This window comes from Calonectris borealis, chromosome 1 (assembly GCF_964195595.1).
Source record: "Calonectris borealis chromosome 1, bCalBor7.hap1.2, whole genome shotgun sequence".
Classification (NCBI taxonomy): domain Eukaryota; kingdom Metazoa; phylum Chordata; class Aves; order Procellariiformes; family Procellariidae; genus Calonectris; species Calonectris borealis.
The window spans coordinates 120,244,112-120,261,513 of NC_134312.1; the positions used below are offsets into that span (position 1 = coordinate 120,244,112).

At 44.3% G+C, this 17,402-nt stretch overlaps 1 protein-coding gene across 1 annotated transcript in view; it reads left to right on the forward strand.

Annotated features, from left to right (window-relative positions):
- The first annotated feature begins 6,359 nt into the window (after nt 1-6,359).
- Nucleotides 6,360-17,402, forward strand: part of IGSF5 (immunoglobulin superfamily member 5) — a 35,645-nt gene continuing 24,602 nt past the window's right edge. The window contains exons 1-2 of the mRNA XM_075172865.1: nt 6,360-6,668; nt 9,428-9,631. Of these exons, the coding sequence (XP_075028966.1) occupies nt 9,574-9,631 (58 nt within the window). The 5' untranslated portion in view covers nt 6,360-6,668; nt 9,428-9,573. The remainder of the gene's footprint in view (nt 6,669-9,427; nt 9,632-17,402) is intronic.

A 17,402-nucleotide genomic window follows, 5' to 3' on the forward strand; every position in this document is an offset into this window, starting at 1 on the left:
AAGGGCAGCTTTCCGTAACAGACTCCGTATCACAGATACAGTGCATAGGAGACATTTATTTGTAAGAAAAAAATCCTGCCATTTCTACTTGGTGATCTTAACTGAATGCCCAAAGGGAGGAGTAAGATGTCAGTCATAAGGATGTATTTCATGAAAATGCAAAAAAGACAAAGCTCTTCCAATATAATGCCTACTTTTATGGTGATAATCTGCTCTCTCATCATTGCACTGTCAGTTTGGATCACGCCTGCGGGTCACTTAGGAATATTCATTAATATTCTATTTTCAGAGGTGTAAGTATTAACGTTACCTATAACTGGCAACCTTGCAAAATCATCAGGAAAGAAAGAAAAGGAGTATAATTTCGTACTTTGATGGTAGTTTTCCTGGCATTATCAGGGAACTCCTGTGGGATTTGGACCATAGTGCTTGTGTGTGCATATCACCGACTTGTGATACGCTTGTGCACTGTTCATCTGACATGTTCAGAGCTGGACTTACCGTGCACTGGCAGATAGATTTTGAGCGCACCAGTTTTAAAGGAGCTCTGGATAGATTTGCACTTTGCCTGAACTCCTTGAAGAATCTAGCTGCACATGTAAAGCTCAGGAGGGAGTCTAAAATCATGACCCTAAGCAATAATGAAAAATGTAATAGTGATTATAATGAGTGTAGAGAATGATGTTTACATTTTCTTGGCACGCTATCATACATTGAAAAGTTCCTTAGAATAAACTGAATGATAACCAGAGCAATTAAGCTAACTGTTTGGACCAGAGACAAAACATTTCTAAAGCTGAAGAAAATGTTGCCAGGGGAACTGATGTATTAGAGAGCACTAAAAATTTCCTTCTTAGATTTACAGTCCTCCTATCAGCACCAAAGCTGCATCTTCTTTCATTCTGTAATAAACTTTCTTACTTATTTATTGTTGCCTATGATGAATAGGCATCAATGATGAATATCTTCATCTACGTTCCCTGAATTATGACATTTTGATTTTACAGCTACAACTCATCACCGATTTCAGCACTGGAGAGGAGGAATGCACCTGCCAAAGGGGAATGCGGTTCAGAAGAAGTGTGGGCAGGAAAGTACTGGAGAACTACATTCCAGTTGTGCAGATTTATTAACGCCAAATAAAAACTGCAGGGATATTCATGCAAATAAAGTGTTTAATCCTGTGGCCTCCTGTGTGTGAAAGTCTGGAAGCAGATTATATCCAAACCTTTGCTCTTTAAGGGCCCACAGCAATTCTTCACAGAGTTACAGCTTTGTAATAACCAGCAAGAGAACACTGAAGAAAAAACTCTGAACAAAAAAAATCAGATGAGCTATATGGGTGTTATGAGGTTTTTGAGGATTTACCCAGGCCTCGATTCACGGTAGTGTCACTTCATGAATCTTTAGGTCAAGACAAAGATGACCTGCTTTCCTAGGAAGGAGATAAAACAGGATTCCTCAGATCAACATGAAATGTCTTCTGTTGGTGGGATTGGTCTCAGCTAACTTTTGCAGCCTAAAACAGCATGTCCAGTCTAACCCAGTCTTTCAGACTACCCTGCAGTCAAAATAATGAGGCAGGCCTAACCAAAGGGTGACAAATCTTGCCTGTCTTAGACCCTCATATCAGGATAGGTGAAGCATCATCTGGTAGCGCTTTTATATCTTTAATGACTAGAGAAAAAATCCTTGATAAATAGCTTAGGATGGATGCCTGTGTCTTAGCTGGCTAGCAATAGCTGAGAAGGGGGTCCTGCATGCTGTGTATGGTTACTGGTATTCATAAGGATTGCAGCTCCTCTGGAAGTGCCCCCACAGCCCCACTTTGTATCACATCAGCTATGCAATGGGGATGTCACAGGATACCGTCAGTATCTTTCAGATAATTAATATATCTGTCCAGTAATTCTCTTTTGTTCACTCAGCAAACCTTTTTTTACAAACTGAGATTTCTTTTAAAATATGGAGACAAACATTACACTATTGTTTATGCAACAGAGGGACATTTGGGGTATCCTAATTTTTCACATAAATATATATGTAGTAGACAGCAAGGACCCCAGCTTGCACTGAGTCTTCATTGTGCTTGATGTTGAAAGCAGAAATGGGTCTCCGGAGTTCTCATACCCTACAAAGTGGAAACAAGGTGGAGAAAAATGCATCTCAACAGTCACATAGGTAATAGAAAGAGGAAATGGCACGGCCCTGTTATTTCTAGAGCTTTTCCTCTAGTGCATTTAGGTCCTGATTAAGGAGAAATGCAAATCAAAGCTTAATACTGTGATGAGTTTTCAATATGTTAACAGATTAATGAAAACATTTTAAAAACTAAAGCTTGTGAGAGGAGAGGGATCTGTGTATCTCACTTGACTTCTATAGCTAACACTAATAAAATCTGCTTTGAATGAGAAACACGCCTTTCAGAGCACCAAATATTTTGGAAAACAGTAGAGGAAAGGTGTAAGAGCATAGAAAGAGGAAAAAAAAAAAGAGGCAGAGTTGGAAAAGTTATGGCTTAGCACCTCTTTGGCCTGATCAGCTACTAGAGAGAAGCGTCCTGTAGGCTTTAAGATAGAGACAGCTAATTCAGTCACTATGTCAGCTTGTACCCTACCTTAGTCTTTTCTAGATGTTTCAATTCTCCTGTTCTTCACTAGAGAAAAGAACATTTATTTTTTAATAGGGAGCCATTTCTCAAAGTCTTTGCAATGTTCAAACCCCTTTTCAAGCCAATTTCCATTGGAAAATGAAGAATTTTATTTCTGTTTCTAGCACTGACCTTAAATCAGCTTTAATGTTGTATTTGTAAGTGCCTCTTCTCTGCTATTTTAGTGCTCGCACCCTCTGACCATATTTTCTTTGACTCAGCTAAACAAGCTAATGTACAGCATGGAAGGGTAGGGACTGGTGATTTCCTGTTCTGCATTCTCGCTCATTAGAAGTAATTTACAAATGAAGGTGTCTAAATGCTTTTCATTTTCCATCATGACAATTTGTCCAATTTCCTGTGACCAAAAAAAAACCCTAACACTTACAGCCACAATGACAATGACAGAAGGCTTCACTAAGCGATTCTCAGAAAGTCCATTTCACTTGGAGATTCTTGTGTAGGTTTGCACAGCAAGCTGTATAGCCATATGTTTCAGACTAACACACTCTAGAACAAAAAATGTTGAGGGTTGATCCAGCAGTTTACACAGGCTACGCACCATACAGAAAAAATGATATGGTGCGCAAGAAAGAGTTTGGAACGGTTGGGGGAAAAATAAATGGGCAAAAATCCTCCTACTCACACACAGAAGAAAAGGGAAGAATTGGAAAGAAGTGTCTAGAGAAACTGGAGTGGGAGGTAAGAATCTGCCTGGTATGCAGGCTGATGATTCACAAAATGATTTTCCATTTGCATCAGGCTGGCAAACTTAGGACCTGATCTTTTGAACAGTCATGAGCATGGGTAGTCTTATACGTGCACAATGTTTTCAGTGGTTGGGGATTCAGGCACTTTACCATGCTGTATAATGTCTTATCCCATGCACATCCTAACCGATGCTAACGGTTGTATTCTTCATGGTATTACAGTTCATCAGAAAAGTCAAAGTATGGAAGGAACCAACAAGGGCAGGGAGAAATAACTGATAAAATATTAATACATGTGTTGGTTGCCCAAGCAGCCCCAGGGGAAACAAAGGACATTTGAATCCAGTCACTGTGCAGCAGATTCACCCAGCAGGATTTCAGCTGACAAAGCCAAGCCAGCGAGTGCGTGGGTGGAGGTGACAGGTGCTCTCCTGATGACTCCCACTGGGGTCAGATCCAGAGCAGGACGTAAACACGGTGGACATAAACACGGTGGACATAAACACCAGGCCACAAGGCACACAGTTCCCACTGTGGGCTTCAACCTATCCTCTCTACGTTGAGGAGGTAGGAATGAAACGCCTGTGACTGGGGCCAGCAGAGTGGTGTATGCATCTTTATGTGCGTACACCTTTAAGGATATGGCTAATCTACAGACCATGACAGACTGCAGTGTGGTAAAGTGATAGCTGATCAGCCTGTGATTAGCTGGTGTTATAACAACAACTGTAGCACAGGTGCAGCAACATGACATCCAAAAGGACTTTGGTAAACTTGAGGACTGGGCCGACAGAAACATCTTGAAATCCAGTGTGAAGAGACACAAAGTTCTGCACATCAGATGCAACAATCTTGAGGTACAGGCTGCAGTGGTACCGCCTAAGTGACAGTGGTAGAAATCTTGATTTCTTGAGAAAATTTCTTGAGACCTGGATGAAATGAACACCAGGGTGTTCAACAAGCCAACAAAGCCCTCTCACCACCATTATGGCAAACCATGTACTAGGTCACATTCAGAGAAGTGTTGCCAGCAAATTCAGAGAAACTATTATTCTCCTTTACTAGACACACCCGGAAATCTGTGTGAGGTTTTGTGCCCCTCAGTTCAAATTAGATGTTGAGAGAGGGTCCAGTGGCAGGTCATCAAGTGGACAAGGGTCTAGAGCACAGCACCAGTGAGGAGATGCTGAGGGAGAAAGGCTTTAGTCAGGCAGAAAAGAGGTTAAGGGGTGATCTAATAGCAGCTTAAATATACCTGAAGAGCAATTACAAAGATGACAGAGACAATCTCTTCTCGGTAGTGCCAAATGATAGTTTTGTAAAAGTTTTAAAAGCAGTTGTTATCCTTTCCAAAGCATTTTTATGAAGAATTATCTTTATTAAATCAAGCTGAAAATCCAATCAATCCATTTTAACTTTCTGCGCTTTTCCTATTTGGACAACCAGAAATGGAATCTGTTTTCCCTTCTCTTCCTCTAGCTTTATTTGGATGGAAATCAAACTATACATAGCAGGTATTTCAAGAATACTGTTATGAAAGTAGGGCTGTTGGCTGAACAAGAGTGTGAGATTTTAGACTTAAAAAAAAGAGATGTTTGGAAAAGCAAGGAAGTAAAAAGAGAAAATTACAACTGGTCAGAAAAATTCCAGCAGGCTTCAGAGCTTTTTTATTTTTTAACAAGTCAGGGTGATATTTTTTCTAATAAAGCAAAGTTTTAAAATTTAATTTTGGAAATTGATCAAAATTGCCCAAACTGATTGTTTCATTTCCCTTTGCAGAACTGAACCTTTTCATTTTGAGTCAGTGTGGCATTTGTTTCTGTTTGCTAGAACTGTTACCGTGCTTAGTAGGAAATATAGTTCAGGAAAGTCATATGTCCTTTCTTTATGATTTAAGCTTCCCGACAGATGGACTTATCATAAAAACCTCCTGATGTGTCACATCAGTTCAACTCACTGACCAATGACGGCGTAATGTGAAGGGTGCTGTTCAGCTCTCAGAGGAAGATGAAGGCTGCAGCCATTGAAAGATTATCTCTCATGAGGCATATGGCAGCTGTGGTGAACACACACAATTATCAAAAAGTGGCAGGAAAAAATGTGATTTAACTGGGCAAACAAACACAAATCATTTCAGAATTAAATGAAATGATTTAATGAACATTTTCCTGATATAACATAAAAAATTCCCCAGAAAAAAAACTGAAAGGAGGAAAGGAATATGAAAATAAAAAAGGAAAAAAGAAAAACACTTGGGGACTGTATTTTCCATTAAAAGATGGGAAACCAATTCAGTTTTCTCACCAGCTGCTTAAAAAGTTGCACTTCACAGCAAGGGCTCATTTTGCCAGGGCCCTGCAGGCACCAGTGGGCCTGACCCTTCCTCGGCAGCCCCCCCGGGGGTCCCCCACCCTGCCCACGGCCCAGGACCCCACGTCAGCCACCCGGGGTGGTCGGCCCCTGCCCCAGCTATGCCTCAACCTGCCCCGTCCCTGCCTCTGGCCCTGTCCCCTGGACGGGCCCCATGGCACCATGTCGTGGCCTTGTCTGCAGCCCTGTCCCCGGCCCCGTCTCCTTCAGCTCCTGACTGGACCCCCTCGACAGACCCTGGCCCTGGCTCAGCCTCTCACCCTGTCAGGGGCTGCCGATGGACTCCGACACCCCTGGCTGTGGGTGACGGCACCTGCTGGTGAGGGCACGGCTGACACGGGGCCCACAGGCGGGCACTTCTCCTCTCTGCCATGTTGCCTGCAGCGCTGTAACAGCGGGACGAGCTCCAGCCTTGGCACGGGGCACCGACACGCTCACCTGCGCAGTTATAAACTGGGGAAAATAAATCCTGCGCCTCCCGTTGCGTCCTGGCAAGGTGGCGTGGCCGTCCTCTGGCGAGACGTCAGGCGGTGGCACCCATCCAGCTTTTCGGGTCGGGAGGGTGTGAAGTTTGCTCTCGCGTGTGTGTCATCAGATGTGCCTTACTTCCTCCTGCAGGATCGGTTAAATATTAACACAGCGACAGGCGTATTTGGGCGGGAGGAAGGGGAGAGGCAATCCTTACCTCACTGTATGGCGGGGACGATGTCGGAGCGGGCGCCTGCCCCGAGGCCCGGAGGCTGAGAGGCGGCAGAGGTCGGCGCTCCTTCCCCGCGGCACCTCGGGCAGCCGGCCCCGCCGCCTGAGGGCTGGGGCTCCTCGCTTTGAACGCTGCCGGTCTCCTCCTGCGTCCCCCCGGGCGGAGGGTGCGAGCAGGGCCCGTCGTCAAAGGGAAAGCAGTGGGAGACACCCTCTCGGCGTCCGGGGAAGTGATCCAGGTAACCCCTCCGCAGCCATTATTCGCTTCCCAGCAGAAGGAGTTGGCGGCTGAAAGATAATTTAACCCTCTCCCCTGCTCCTGCCTCAGGGGGGAAGCCTGCCCTGGGCCGGCAGCAGTGGGGTGGGCAGGGGTGTTTTGCGACTCCCATCTCCTGCTGTGCTCCCTGGCCTTAGGAGAGGGTGTCCCCCGCATCATGGGGTGCCCAAAGCATCCGAGCCCGGCTCTGTGCCGGGCCGGATCCAGCTGCTGCTCCTTTAGGGCGATATTATCGATATTATCCCCTTGCCTCCGGCGGAGATGCAGGAGGGAGTAGGCTCAGGGCCATGCACGGCAGCGCTGGTGATGCGAGTCGCCCCGCGCACCTGTGGAGAAGGTGAAAATCAGCTCAGGCCAAACCCCAGGTATTTAATTCATCATTGGCCAAAATATCCTCTTTCATCCAGGGATCGGGTAATATTTCCTGGCCCTTTGAAAGTCCATTTTGAAACGAAGTGAAACAAAATGTTATAGATACCTTTCTTTCCCGTCTCGCTTTATTTCACCCCAAGCTATTTACTGATTTTGGCCTGAATTTGGGCATAAGATTCTAGTAAGTTTATTCTTCTCCCTAAAATTTTGCTCAGCTCAGCTTGTGTTGGTGCAGCCAGATTTCTGAGTGGAGGTATGAGGGCTGCTGCCCTGGCCGGTGGGGTTCTGTCCGCGCCTGTAGATCCTGCCTGGGATCACAGCTTCCTGGAAAAAGACATGGCCCTGACTTTCGGATGTTTCCTAGTGCTTTACTTGGGCTCTTTCACTTCATATGACAGATAATACTAACTCTTAAAACCTACTGACTGATTTGTGTACATGCTGAGAGCTCTCGCAGTGACAGAGGAAGGCGAAATCCCTCCAAGCTGTGCATGGTGACCCTCCCGCCCCAGCTGCCTGCTGGGGACCCCTCCACACACAAAATGTGGAAGTGAGAAAAAACCAAAACTTTTCAAAATGCACTGGGCAAACCCAAACCAGCCTAAAAACTAGCCCCCCTCCCAATGCACAGGTGAAGAAATCAGCCTACAGGTTCGGCTTAAAATGGTGATTAGTTGACAGGGCTGTCGCTTAAGTTCTTGAGGTAAACTGAAAGCTTGCAAAACAGGAAAACACGGAGCAAGCTGCCAGCTGAGCCGGTCAGGTCGCAACTGCTGCAGTAAACTCAGCGAGATCCCCTGCTTAAAGCACTGAGCAGTGAACAGAGCTCCAGTGTACCTTGATGCTGCAGCTGAACATGTTTGGAAAGACAGCAAAAATGATTTGTTTTGGTTGCAGTGGTGCAGCGGGCAGGGAAGATCTGGGCGCAGGGCATTCCTCCTACATGGGCGCCCCATGAGAGGCACTACCACCCACCCCTGTGCCATCCTACCACCACTGCTTTCATAAAAGCCCTGCTGGGAATTAATGCAGGGTCTTCTCACAAAACTGAGAAATGGACTGCTTGCTTAAGGGCAGCAAAACAGCTGGGCCAGGGCTTTTGCGTTTTGTGCCTTGGTGTGGTTTATGGTTTTAGCAAAAGGGCGGTTAAAAAAGCAGGCTTGTTACAGCAAACTCAGGGTGTCTCTGTGGTGATACTAATATTTATGCGTTGCACAGAGCTGCCACAAAGAACACCCCTGAAATCAAAAACACTTTCCTGACAAGAAATTTGGGCTGGCCACAAAACCACATCCTCTGGCCTGTGTCCCCTTCATGAAGGCAAGCTTCAACTTCCCAGCTGAGAAGTCTGTAAACCAAGCAGTGCAGTCAAACTCTCTCCCACATATTTTGAGGGGGAGGACAATAATATCACACAAGTGAATCACAAATGCTGGAAAAGCAGAAAATGCAGAATTAAGGTGATGGCTCCCACCCAAGCTCTGTATCTTATCTCTGACCAGTGAAGAGCTGGTAGCGTTTCATTTTGGGGTGTAAGGGGCACTCTCAGGTTCAGAGAAATAATTCTGGGGACCCTCTTTGCATTAGCAGCCTTTCTGAGTGCTCAGTCTGGGGAGGAGATTTGGTGTTTCTCATCCGTGCCCCAAGGCAGGTGGGACGGAGAGGCCAGGGTGGCAGGAGCCGTTCCTCTTGGCCGCGGTGGCCCCTGTGCAGCGGGGGCCTGACGGGACTGCCGCAGCAATGATGGTACCAGGCTCTGCCTGGAAATGTATGAATAGGAATCCTAGTTTTGGAGTAAAGCACACAGAAAAACATCAAAACAAACTTTTTGGGTGTAGCAGCGCATTGGGATATATTCCCACTTCCTCTCCTGGAGGCTGCCTGGCGCAGGAGGCATCAGTTTCCCGAGGAGGGGTAACAACCCCTCCGTACGGAGGTCTGCTCCCTTCTGACCCCAGGAGAGCAGCTGGCACCCTGTGCAGTTGCCCTGCATGACAGTAAGTGATGGAGCACAGGGTTCATTAGTCTGCTGGGACGCTGCCAGTGGCACGGACAGCGCACCCACAATACACATGCAATTGCAGGCAGCTTAGAGAATTATTTTTCCCAGCTGCTCATGATTAACTTTAATGGTGCAGATGGAGCTCCCCTGACACAGTCAATCCTGAAGCAGTAGTGTTGTAATAGCCAGGAGGGACTAAGGGCACGAGAGATGCAAGGTTTGTAGGGGGAGGTTTCTCTGCTGAAGGAAGTTCCTCTACTTCTTTTGAAACAATCGTTTTGAGAAAAGATACTGCTCTCCTTCCAAACCCTCCCTCATTTAATCTTTTCCCCTTGTTGGTAATACAGGTCACATAAAGTCACATTTTATCACAGGACGCAAAGCCGCAGCTCATTACCGAGTTTTCTCGATAAGTTCCGTCCTTCAGCTTCGTCTCAAGTATGCAGTGACCGCTGGTGGCTTTCTGCCTTAGGGACCAGGAGAGAATACTCCAATGGAGAGGTTCCAGAAACTTATTTTACTTCCCCTCATCTTAACGGCCTCACTACCAGGTAGGACACATTCATAACCCGTGAAATGAGCCACCATGGACAAAATGTGTGAACTAATTTTAAAGCCATGTAAATGGCAGTTACTGGAGATATCAGACTGAACAGTCAGTCCCAGAGGGGGATTATTTAAACTGTTTGAAATGGTTAAGTTTGCATTTCAAGCCTGAATGATCTGATGGCTTAGAGCGGGCTTCAGTATGCAGGAGTGAGCAGTGGATGGGGTGGGGAGGAGATAGGGAGGCTACCCTCTCTCACTTCCAGTGAGCAGGGATGTCCCTCTTATTTCTCCCTCTCCTTGTGCTCATCTTCCTCCTGTCTGTTTGGGACTGTTTTTGAGGGGGCATCTGTACAGAACTCAATATCAGCAGCTGATTTTGCTTCCAGAAATATGTGCAAATTATCATTTTGCTAGTTTGCCTCCAATTTACATTTCACATGCCTGAGTTTCAAAGTAAATTCAGATAAAAGGTATCTTGATGGCAGAGCTTTAAAGAAAATGTGAATATGAAGTGACTAGTTGGGTGACGGAGACGAGGCTGATTTTTTTTATTATTATTATAGTCTAGCTGGGGTTTTAACAGGCTCTGAAAGAAGGGAGCTGCAGTGGGATGAGAGGGAAGGCATTGTCATGGCTTAATACTCGGTGAAAGGAAACACAATGCGGGAATAAATGTTGAGTTTTCTGAGCAGAGTGGTGTTCTCAGTGGAGTTGCACAGGGATGTGTGGTATTCAACAAGCTCTTTAACCACCCAGTGAAGAGGAGTGAACTGTGAGGTGGCAGACTTTGCAGGTGGTGCAGAGTTACTTAGGGCAGCAAAATCCAAAAACAGACTAGGAAGATTTGCCAGAAAATGTCATGATGCCAAGTGAGTAAGTAATAAAGGAGCAGAAAACATTCAATGCAAAGCATCACTTAACTGAAGATGTCTAGTGGGGGAAAAGAATAGATATCCTGGAAAGAGAGCAAATTGCTGAAAAAGAGAGAAAATGTCACCACTTAGTGTCTTCAGCACTACAGTGAAACCTGGCATTATACAAATCCGCAGAAAGCATATATCTTGAATACTGGATGTTTTGTTAGCCCTTCCATTTCAAAAAGGACATATTAGGTCTAAGAAAGGTATAAAGTGTGACAGAGGTGATCAAAAGCATGAGGAGGTCTTCATTAGTCTGGGATATTTTTCTGCTTATGAAAAAGAAGAAATAGGAAAGATTTATTAAAATAATTAATTATATGGAGGTGAATGGTGAAGTGGTTATTCACAATTTCTTGTAACAAAAAGAACTAGTCACAACCAGTAAAACTATCAAAAAGAAGGTTTAAGGCAAACCAAAGAATGTACTTTTCCTCACATGTAATTAAATAGTAAATCTCAAGGTCACTGGATATGGGGAATACCAAATCATAAACACACTGAAAAAAGCTAGAAGCAAATATCATGGAGGGTAGATCCATAGATGCAGATGCAATCATTGGCTCAGGAAGTCCCTAGATCTCTTGTTTTTGGATACTGAGAAGTTATAACAAGGAAGCCTTAATTTTTATTTGTTCTGTTTCGTGCACTGTCTTCCTAAGCACCCAGAGCAGAGAACTACGTGTTTTAGAGGATTTCTATTACCCTTCACTAACGCTTTTAGTCAAGCACCTCTGCAATGGGTGTTCTATTGCCCCACCTGCGTTGCCTGCACTGCGCGGGGCAGCCATGGGAGCACACCCCAAAGCAGAGAGAGAAAAAGTGTATCGTGGAGAGTCAAGTGTTGCTCTTGAAAGAAGTATTGCTGCTCTCGGGATATCAGGAGTCACAAGGCTGGGTGGTGTGGCTAGGCTGCCGAGATGGCTGCATGGCGCAGCCAGTTTGGGCATGCCCGTGGGTGGGCACAGCATGTCCTTTGGCAGCAACAGTACTGCAGACCACATTGCAGGGCCGACATGCAGCGCAGGGTCCCAGCCTGCTGCCAGGATATTGGCGCTGCTGCTGCTGCAGTGCTCCCAGCCCAGGGACCCTCACCACTAGAGGCAAGAGGCGGTGCAGGAGGAGAGGAGCAGTCGTCTAGTGGCAGAGCCAGGAGAGGCTGCAAGGGACAGCTGTCAAACAGTGAGTAAGAGAAGAGATGGGAAGACACACTTGGGGGCTGTGGAGAGGTTTGTGTGCAGGTGGGTGGAAATTTTGATTTTCAAAAAGCTCAGCTTCAGGGTTGTTGGTTTTTGAAATAAACTTGAGATGTGCTGAAGAAAAAAATCTTACTGAATCCAAAACAATTTATTGCAGAGCTGTTGCTGGAGCAGTGGGCCAGCGATGCATCAGGGAAGGCAGAAGACAAGGTGGGGTGAGCAAGAGACTAAAGAAAGAGTGAAAAGAAAAAGGAATTTAAAACAGTCTGGAAGGAGAAAAATGTAGAAATCCAAACAGAAATAGCAGAGAAGGAAGGGAGAAACACAGAGACTAGAAACAAAAAACTGAAGGATAAAAGGCAGGGTTTATGGAAGGGTGATATGGGTATAGAGGGGGAGATTATTTTGAAATACAATAATGAGGCTGAAAAAAAAGGAATCATTATGGTAAAAGGTCAAAAAAGTCAAAAAAGGTCAAAAAAAAAGGAATCATTATGGCAAAAAAGTCCAGCCTGTTCTTCACTGCGCTGCATCCAAATATGTCATAAAAGAGGAAAGACAGAGTCAGCAGAGAAAAGGAGGGAAGGAAAAGAAGGTAGCCACATCTCGATGCCCTTGTTGCCAAAATCTTCAGCATGAAAAAGTGGTCCTTTAGAGTTAGTTCAAGCAGAGAAGAAAAAACATTGGTGATGAAGGGCAAGGGCGGTTCTTTGGCAAATGATGTTGCCTCAGTGCAGGCATCAACCAGGGAATGAGATACCTTTTTGTTTCTTCAAAATCCCCAGTGATGTGACAGTGAATTTGTGTGACAGAGGAGGGAATAAACAGCTCATAAAGGAGTTGGTATATAGTCTGCATGCTGTTGGGAAGGACTGAGCAACTGAAATACGTAAATAAACTGAAATAAGTAAATACGTATCAGTTCAAGCAAACTTTCACCACTGGTGACTGCTTTATAAACATTTAGTGATGTGCCTCAAAGAAGGTGTCCTAACTCAGCTTTGTTCTTCAAAAATCAAAGGGTAATGCAATAGCATGAAGACAGCCTAACATTTCCCTATTGCAAAGATGGTATTTGTCTGGGTGGGATTTCTCATTGGTTGTGTGTGGGGAAGCAGATGTTAAACCAGCTGTTAAGAGCCGAACACGTAATTCCTGTAAAGTGCAATGACAATCTAGCCTGAGGCCTTACTTTGTCTAAAAGCAACCATCTGCAAGGTATTTTATAAGCAGTATGTAAATCAAACTGGCACTAAGATTTTCTTCTTAGTGCAAGAAGCAAGGCCCAGCAAAGGGACTTACAGCACTGGCTTGAAGCACTGGTAACTGCGTTTAGATCCCATTTCTGTCATAAATGTCCTCTTTGACCTTACACGAGTTACTTTATCAATGTTTGTACGTGGGTTGGACAATGGAACACCCTGTTGGTTCAGGACTCCGTGTGCTATTGCAAGATAAAAAGTAAAAGCAAAAAGATAAAGAGGCAAGGTTAAAACCACCAAAAATGTTTTGGCAGCAAGTGGAGAGGCTCATGAAACTCCTTTTTTGGTTGTGCTGGGGCTTTACTGAGATGTAAATGGAGGCAAGGTTGAGCTATGGCCCACTCCTAGTCCTCCTGCCACCCATATGCCACCCGCCATACAGGGCTTATGGACCTGTTCCCTAGCCCACAGAAGTCAGTGAAAGACCATCTATTCCTGCAGCAGACATGGTTGGTGGAAGAAGATGTAGATCATACCATACCTATGGACTGATAAAAAATTATTATATTAGATAAATGAAGGAATAACTCATACCTACCTGCCTATACTGTCCTGACTGTCTGAAGAAAACAAAAGCAATATTAGCCATGTATTTTTAGAGCCAATGATCACTGATTATTCATGTTTAGAGATAAATTTCAAGACTATAATGGAACTTACAGACATGATCTCATAGCAAATGATTAATTAACAGCTAGCAGTGTACTGAAAGTCGCATCATTTATTCAGAGCCATGGCAAACCATGGCTCCTTAGGAAACTAAAGTGTTTGCACAGGCATAGAAATAAATTACAAATGCACAGAGATCAGTTTGCATTAAGAGGAGCAGTATGGATAAGTACTGCAGCTCCTGTTTCATGAGCAACTAAATGCATTTTGGTGTTAACTAAGGAAATTTGTTCATGGCTGTGTCTATCATCACGGTAGCTGTTTATGTCCAATTCAACCAGTCAGGAAGAATTCAAACAAAGTGTAAAAATCAAAAAACAGCACATAAACATGTTATAACACCATAGATATACAGGAAGTAGTATTGTAAAGGCTGGCTACAATATGAGTCAAGAAAAAATAGATAATTCAAAGACAAGTTTGAGCTTAGGACAGTGTCTCAACCCTGGTAATATAAGTTATGAATAGAAATCATGACAACTGGATGTTGAATATCAGGAAAGAGGGCCATATTACATGACAAATGGTCTCACTACAATGCACTTCATCAGTGCACCTTCATTAGAAAACCTGTAGCTCTGTAAATGATACCATCCACAGACATGTGGCCAATCCCTAACATTCTGAAAGTGACAAATAGAAAAGAGAGGAAATGGCTTTTAGGCATTTTGTGTGGTTAACTGTTTATAAAGCAAAGTATTAAGGTATGCACATAGATTTGATTGCTGAGTTCATCTTCAAGCTGTTTCATGTTTTAAAAGCATTTCAGTTCACCTTTACAAGTCTGAAGAGAGCTTTGAATAAATGCTACTGGGAAAAATAGCCATTTAAGTTGAACAGAAGTATGCTTTACTGTATCTTATCTGGCTTTATTAATTATCAGTAGAAGTGGAGTTTGCTTTTCATTTAATGTTTTATTGCTCACACACAGATATACTTTGGAGAATGAGGTGCATGGCAGAGGTAACATAACCCAGGAAGGTGGAAAATTTTTGTAAAGGTTTTTGTAAACATGAGAGAACTCAGAGTCAATCATACAAAGAACCAGGGAGAGCTAGGTTTGTATAATCCTGCAAAACAAAGAATGAAAAGGCTCTTGTCTGTAAATATATGTGGTGAGTGGGAGGAAAGAGAGGCGCTATTTATATTAAAGAACAATTCTTGGCACAAATCTGGTTAGATATTCACTGCCTAGGATTAAATGTGAGCTGGGAATTAGAAAATGATGTTGACATTGGAGCAATGAGATTACAGACCCTATGCCCTGGGTGCGTTCACTGAGGGTCTGGTTGCAACGTCGTAACTGAGATTGGGCTCTGTTTCCATTTATAAAACTAACAAACATCTCTTTTGTGTGAAACAATACAGCATATTCTCCCCTACTCATGTCAGCTATTGACAGAATGAAAAATGATTTTTTCAATAATTTATAATTAATCCATTAATGAATAAACTACCTAAAAAATGTACAAAACCTGGGTTGAATGAAACCTTTAAAAACCACTTCATTGTCCTGAATAATCCTAGCAAGGGAGTAATGGCCATTTCAGACTATTTTTCTGCTGGAAAATAATTGAACACATGCTCAGGCCAAATTTGCAGATACGGGGTTTTAATTAGACTTTTATGGACTGTAGTATCTAATTGCTGTAATTACGCAGACTACAGCCTGAATTGTTAGGGGTAGCACTGGCAGTCCTGGTGCTTCCTCAGCATGAATGTTTCCCAGTAAGTGATGAGAAACTCACTGGTGAGGTAGATCTCACTGGCAGGACTGCTTGGTCTGCAGAGAGCTTGTGAAATCTCCATCCTTGGAGATATTCAAAATTTGACTTGACAAGGCCCTGTGCAAATGGCCTAACTGTGAAGAGATTTCCTGAGGTCCCTTGCCAGCGAAACCTTTCAATGCCCCCATCAAAGAGCACTTCTGTCACAGTGGGGTGCAGGTAAGCACTAAGCCAAAAGGGAGCAGACCCGAGCTTAGAGGCAGGTGACGAGACGATAGAAGCTGTGTGGGATGAGAAAGCGCTGTGCCCCGTGGGATGTGTGCAGAGCATGGGCAGTCCCCTGAGATGAACCTCGGTGACAGCAGAGCCTGCAATGGCAGTCCTCTTCCTCCCCCTCCACTCCACCTGCAACCAGCAGGACTGTGGGTGGCAGTGACTTAGTAAAGTGACTGGCTTATAAGAGCATACTCTTGTGGGCTCCCCAATAGAGGAAAGAAATTGATAAACTGGAGCAGGTTCAGTAGAGGGCCACCAAGAAGGTAATGGGCTGGACCACTTGCCCTGTGAGGAGCAGCTGACGGAGCAGGGCTTGTTCAGTCTGAAGAAGAGATGGTGGCGGGGTTTCTAATGGCAGCCTGCCAGTACCTGCAAGGAGGTTGTCAAGAATATGCAGCCAGGCTCTTCACAGTGGTGAATGGCAAGAGGACAAGAGACAACAGGCATATGTTGAAACAAAAGAGGTTCAGAGTGGACGAAAAGAAAAGCTTTTTCTCCATGCAGACAGTCAGGAGCAGGTTGCCCAGAGAATTTGTACAGTCTCCATCCTTGGAGGTTTTCAAACCCTGTCTGGATAAAGCCGTGAGCAACAAGGTCCAGCCTCAGAACTGATCCTGCTTTATCAGAGAGGCTGGATTGGAGGCCTCCTGAGGTCACTTCCAACCTGAATTACTCTATGGCCATTTGGTCAGCTATCCCCTTTGAAATGCATCAATAGTACCTCTGCCTTTGCTCTACTGCACAGGGACATAGCATGCTCTGGGGAACCGAGCCAAAATCCAAAGGGGTTCACAAAGAACAAAGACCCAGAGACGCAGGTTCCTAATTTCACACAACACTGCTCTCTCAAGTCCTGTTCCCTAAGACATCAATCAAATAATCTCAGTTGTTCTTACAGTTTGAAGTTTTGTCCCTCATGAAGAGTGGGGTATATGATGTTCTGTCTCTGAGAAATACTTTAGGATTTGCCCACCTTCAAAATAGCACCCATTTCCCCTGGCTATTTCAGGGACTTGAAGTCACAGCTGCTGCTTTGAAAAAAAGGTCTCTGCCTTCATCCTGCCTTCACTTTCTGCTTGGTAGAAGCGAGTGCTTCTGCCTTCCCACGCACAGGGGATCCACCATCTGCCTGGGCAACAGCTGCACATTCATTCCTCTGAGGGCAATGGGAGGCCCTGGGTCTGTTGAGGAGGAAAGGAAAACAGAATGCCTTCATTAGAAATGAGCTTTCAGTTCTGAAAAATTCGTACTACCTTTTAAGGAGAAAAACTTATGAATTACAGCAGCTCTGGCTAACAGAAAGCCTGAGAAGGTGGGGAAGGATGTATTTGGTATATGCATGAGAAAAAAGGGAAGAGGCAGATGAATAGGGGAAAGAGCATGGAATGATATATGCTGGGGCTGCAAAAAATCAGTGGCAATCTGAGGTATGGAAAAGGGACAACTTACATACTCCTTTATTTATTTAAAGGCTAGAGAACTCATGTATTTTCCTATTTAAAAGTGGAACTTTGTTCTTTCAGCAAAATGATGTCAGCTTTTTAGAGAATCACTGAAAAGAGAAAGTAAGGTGATTTTGGAGTGGGAGGAGGAGAGACCAAAAATCAAATGCATCTTTAAAGAAACCATTTAATCTAAGATGGAGCTGAAACATTAGATTGTACATTTCCATCCTGAACTGGTTAAGATCTTTTAAGCTGTATAAACCTGTACTTCTTGGGTT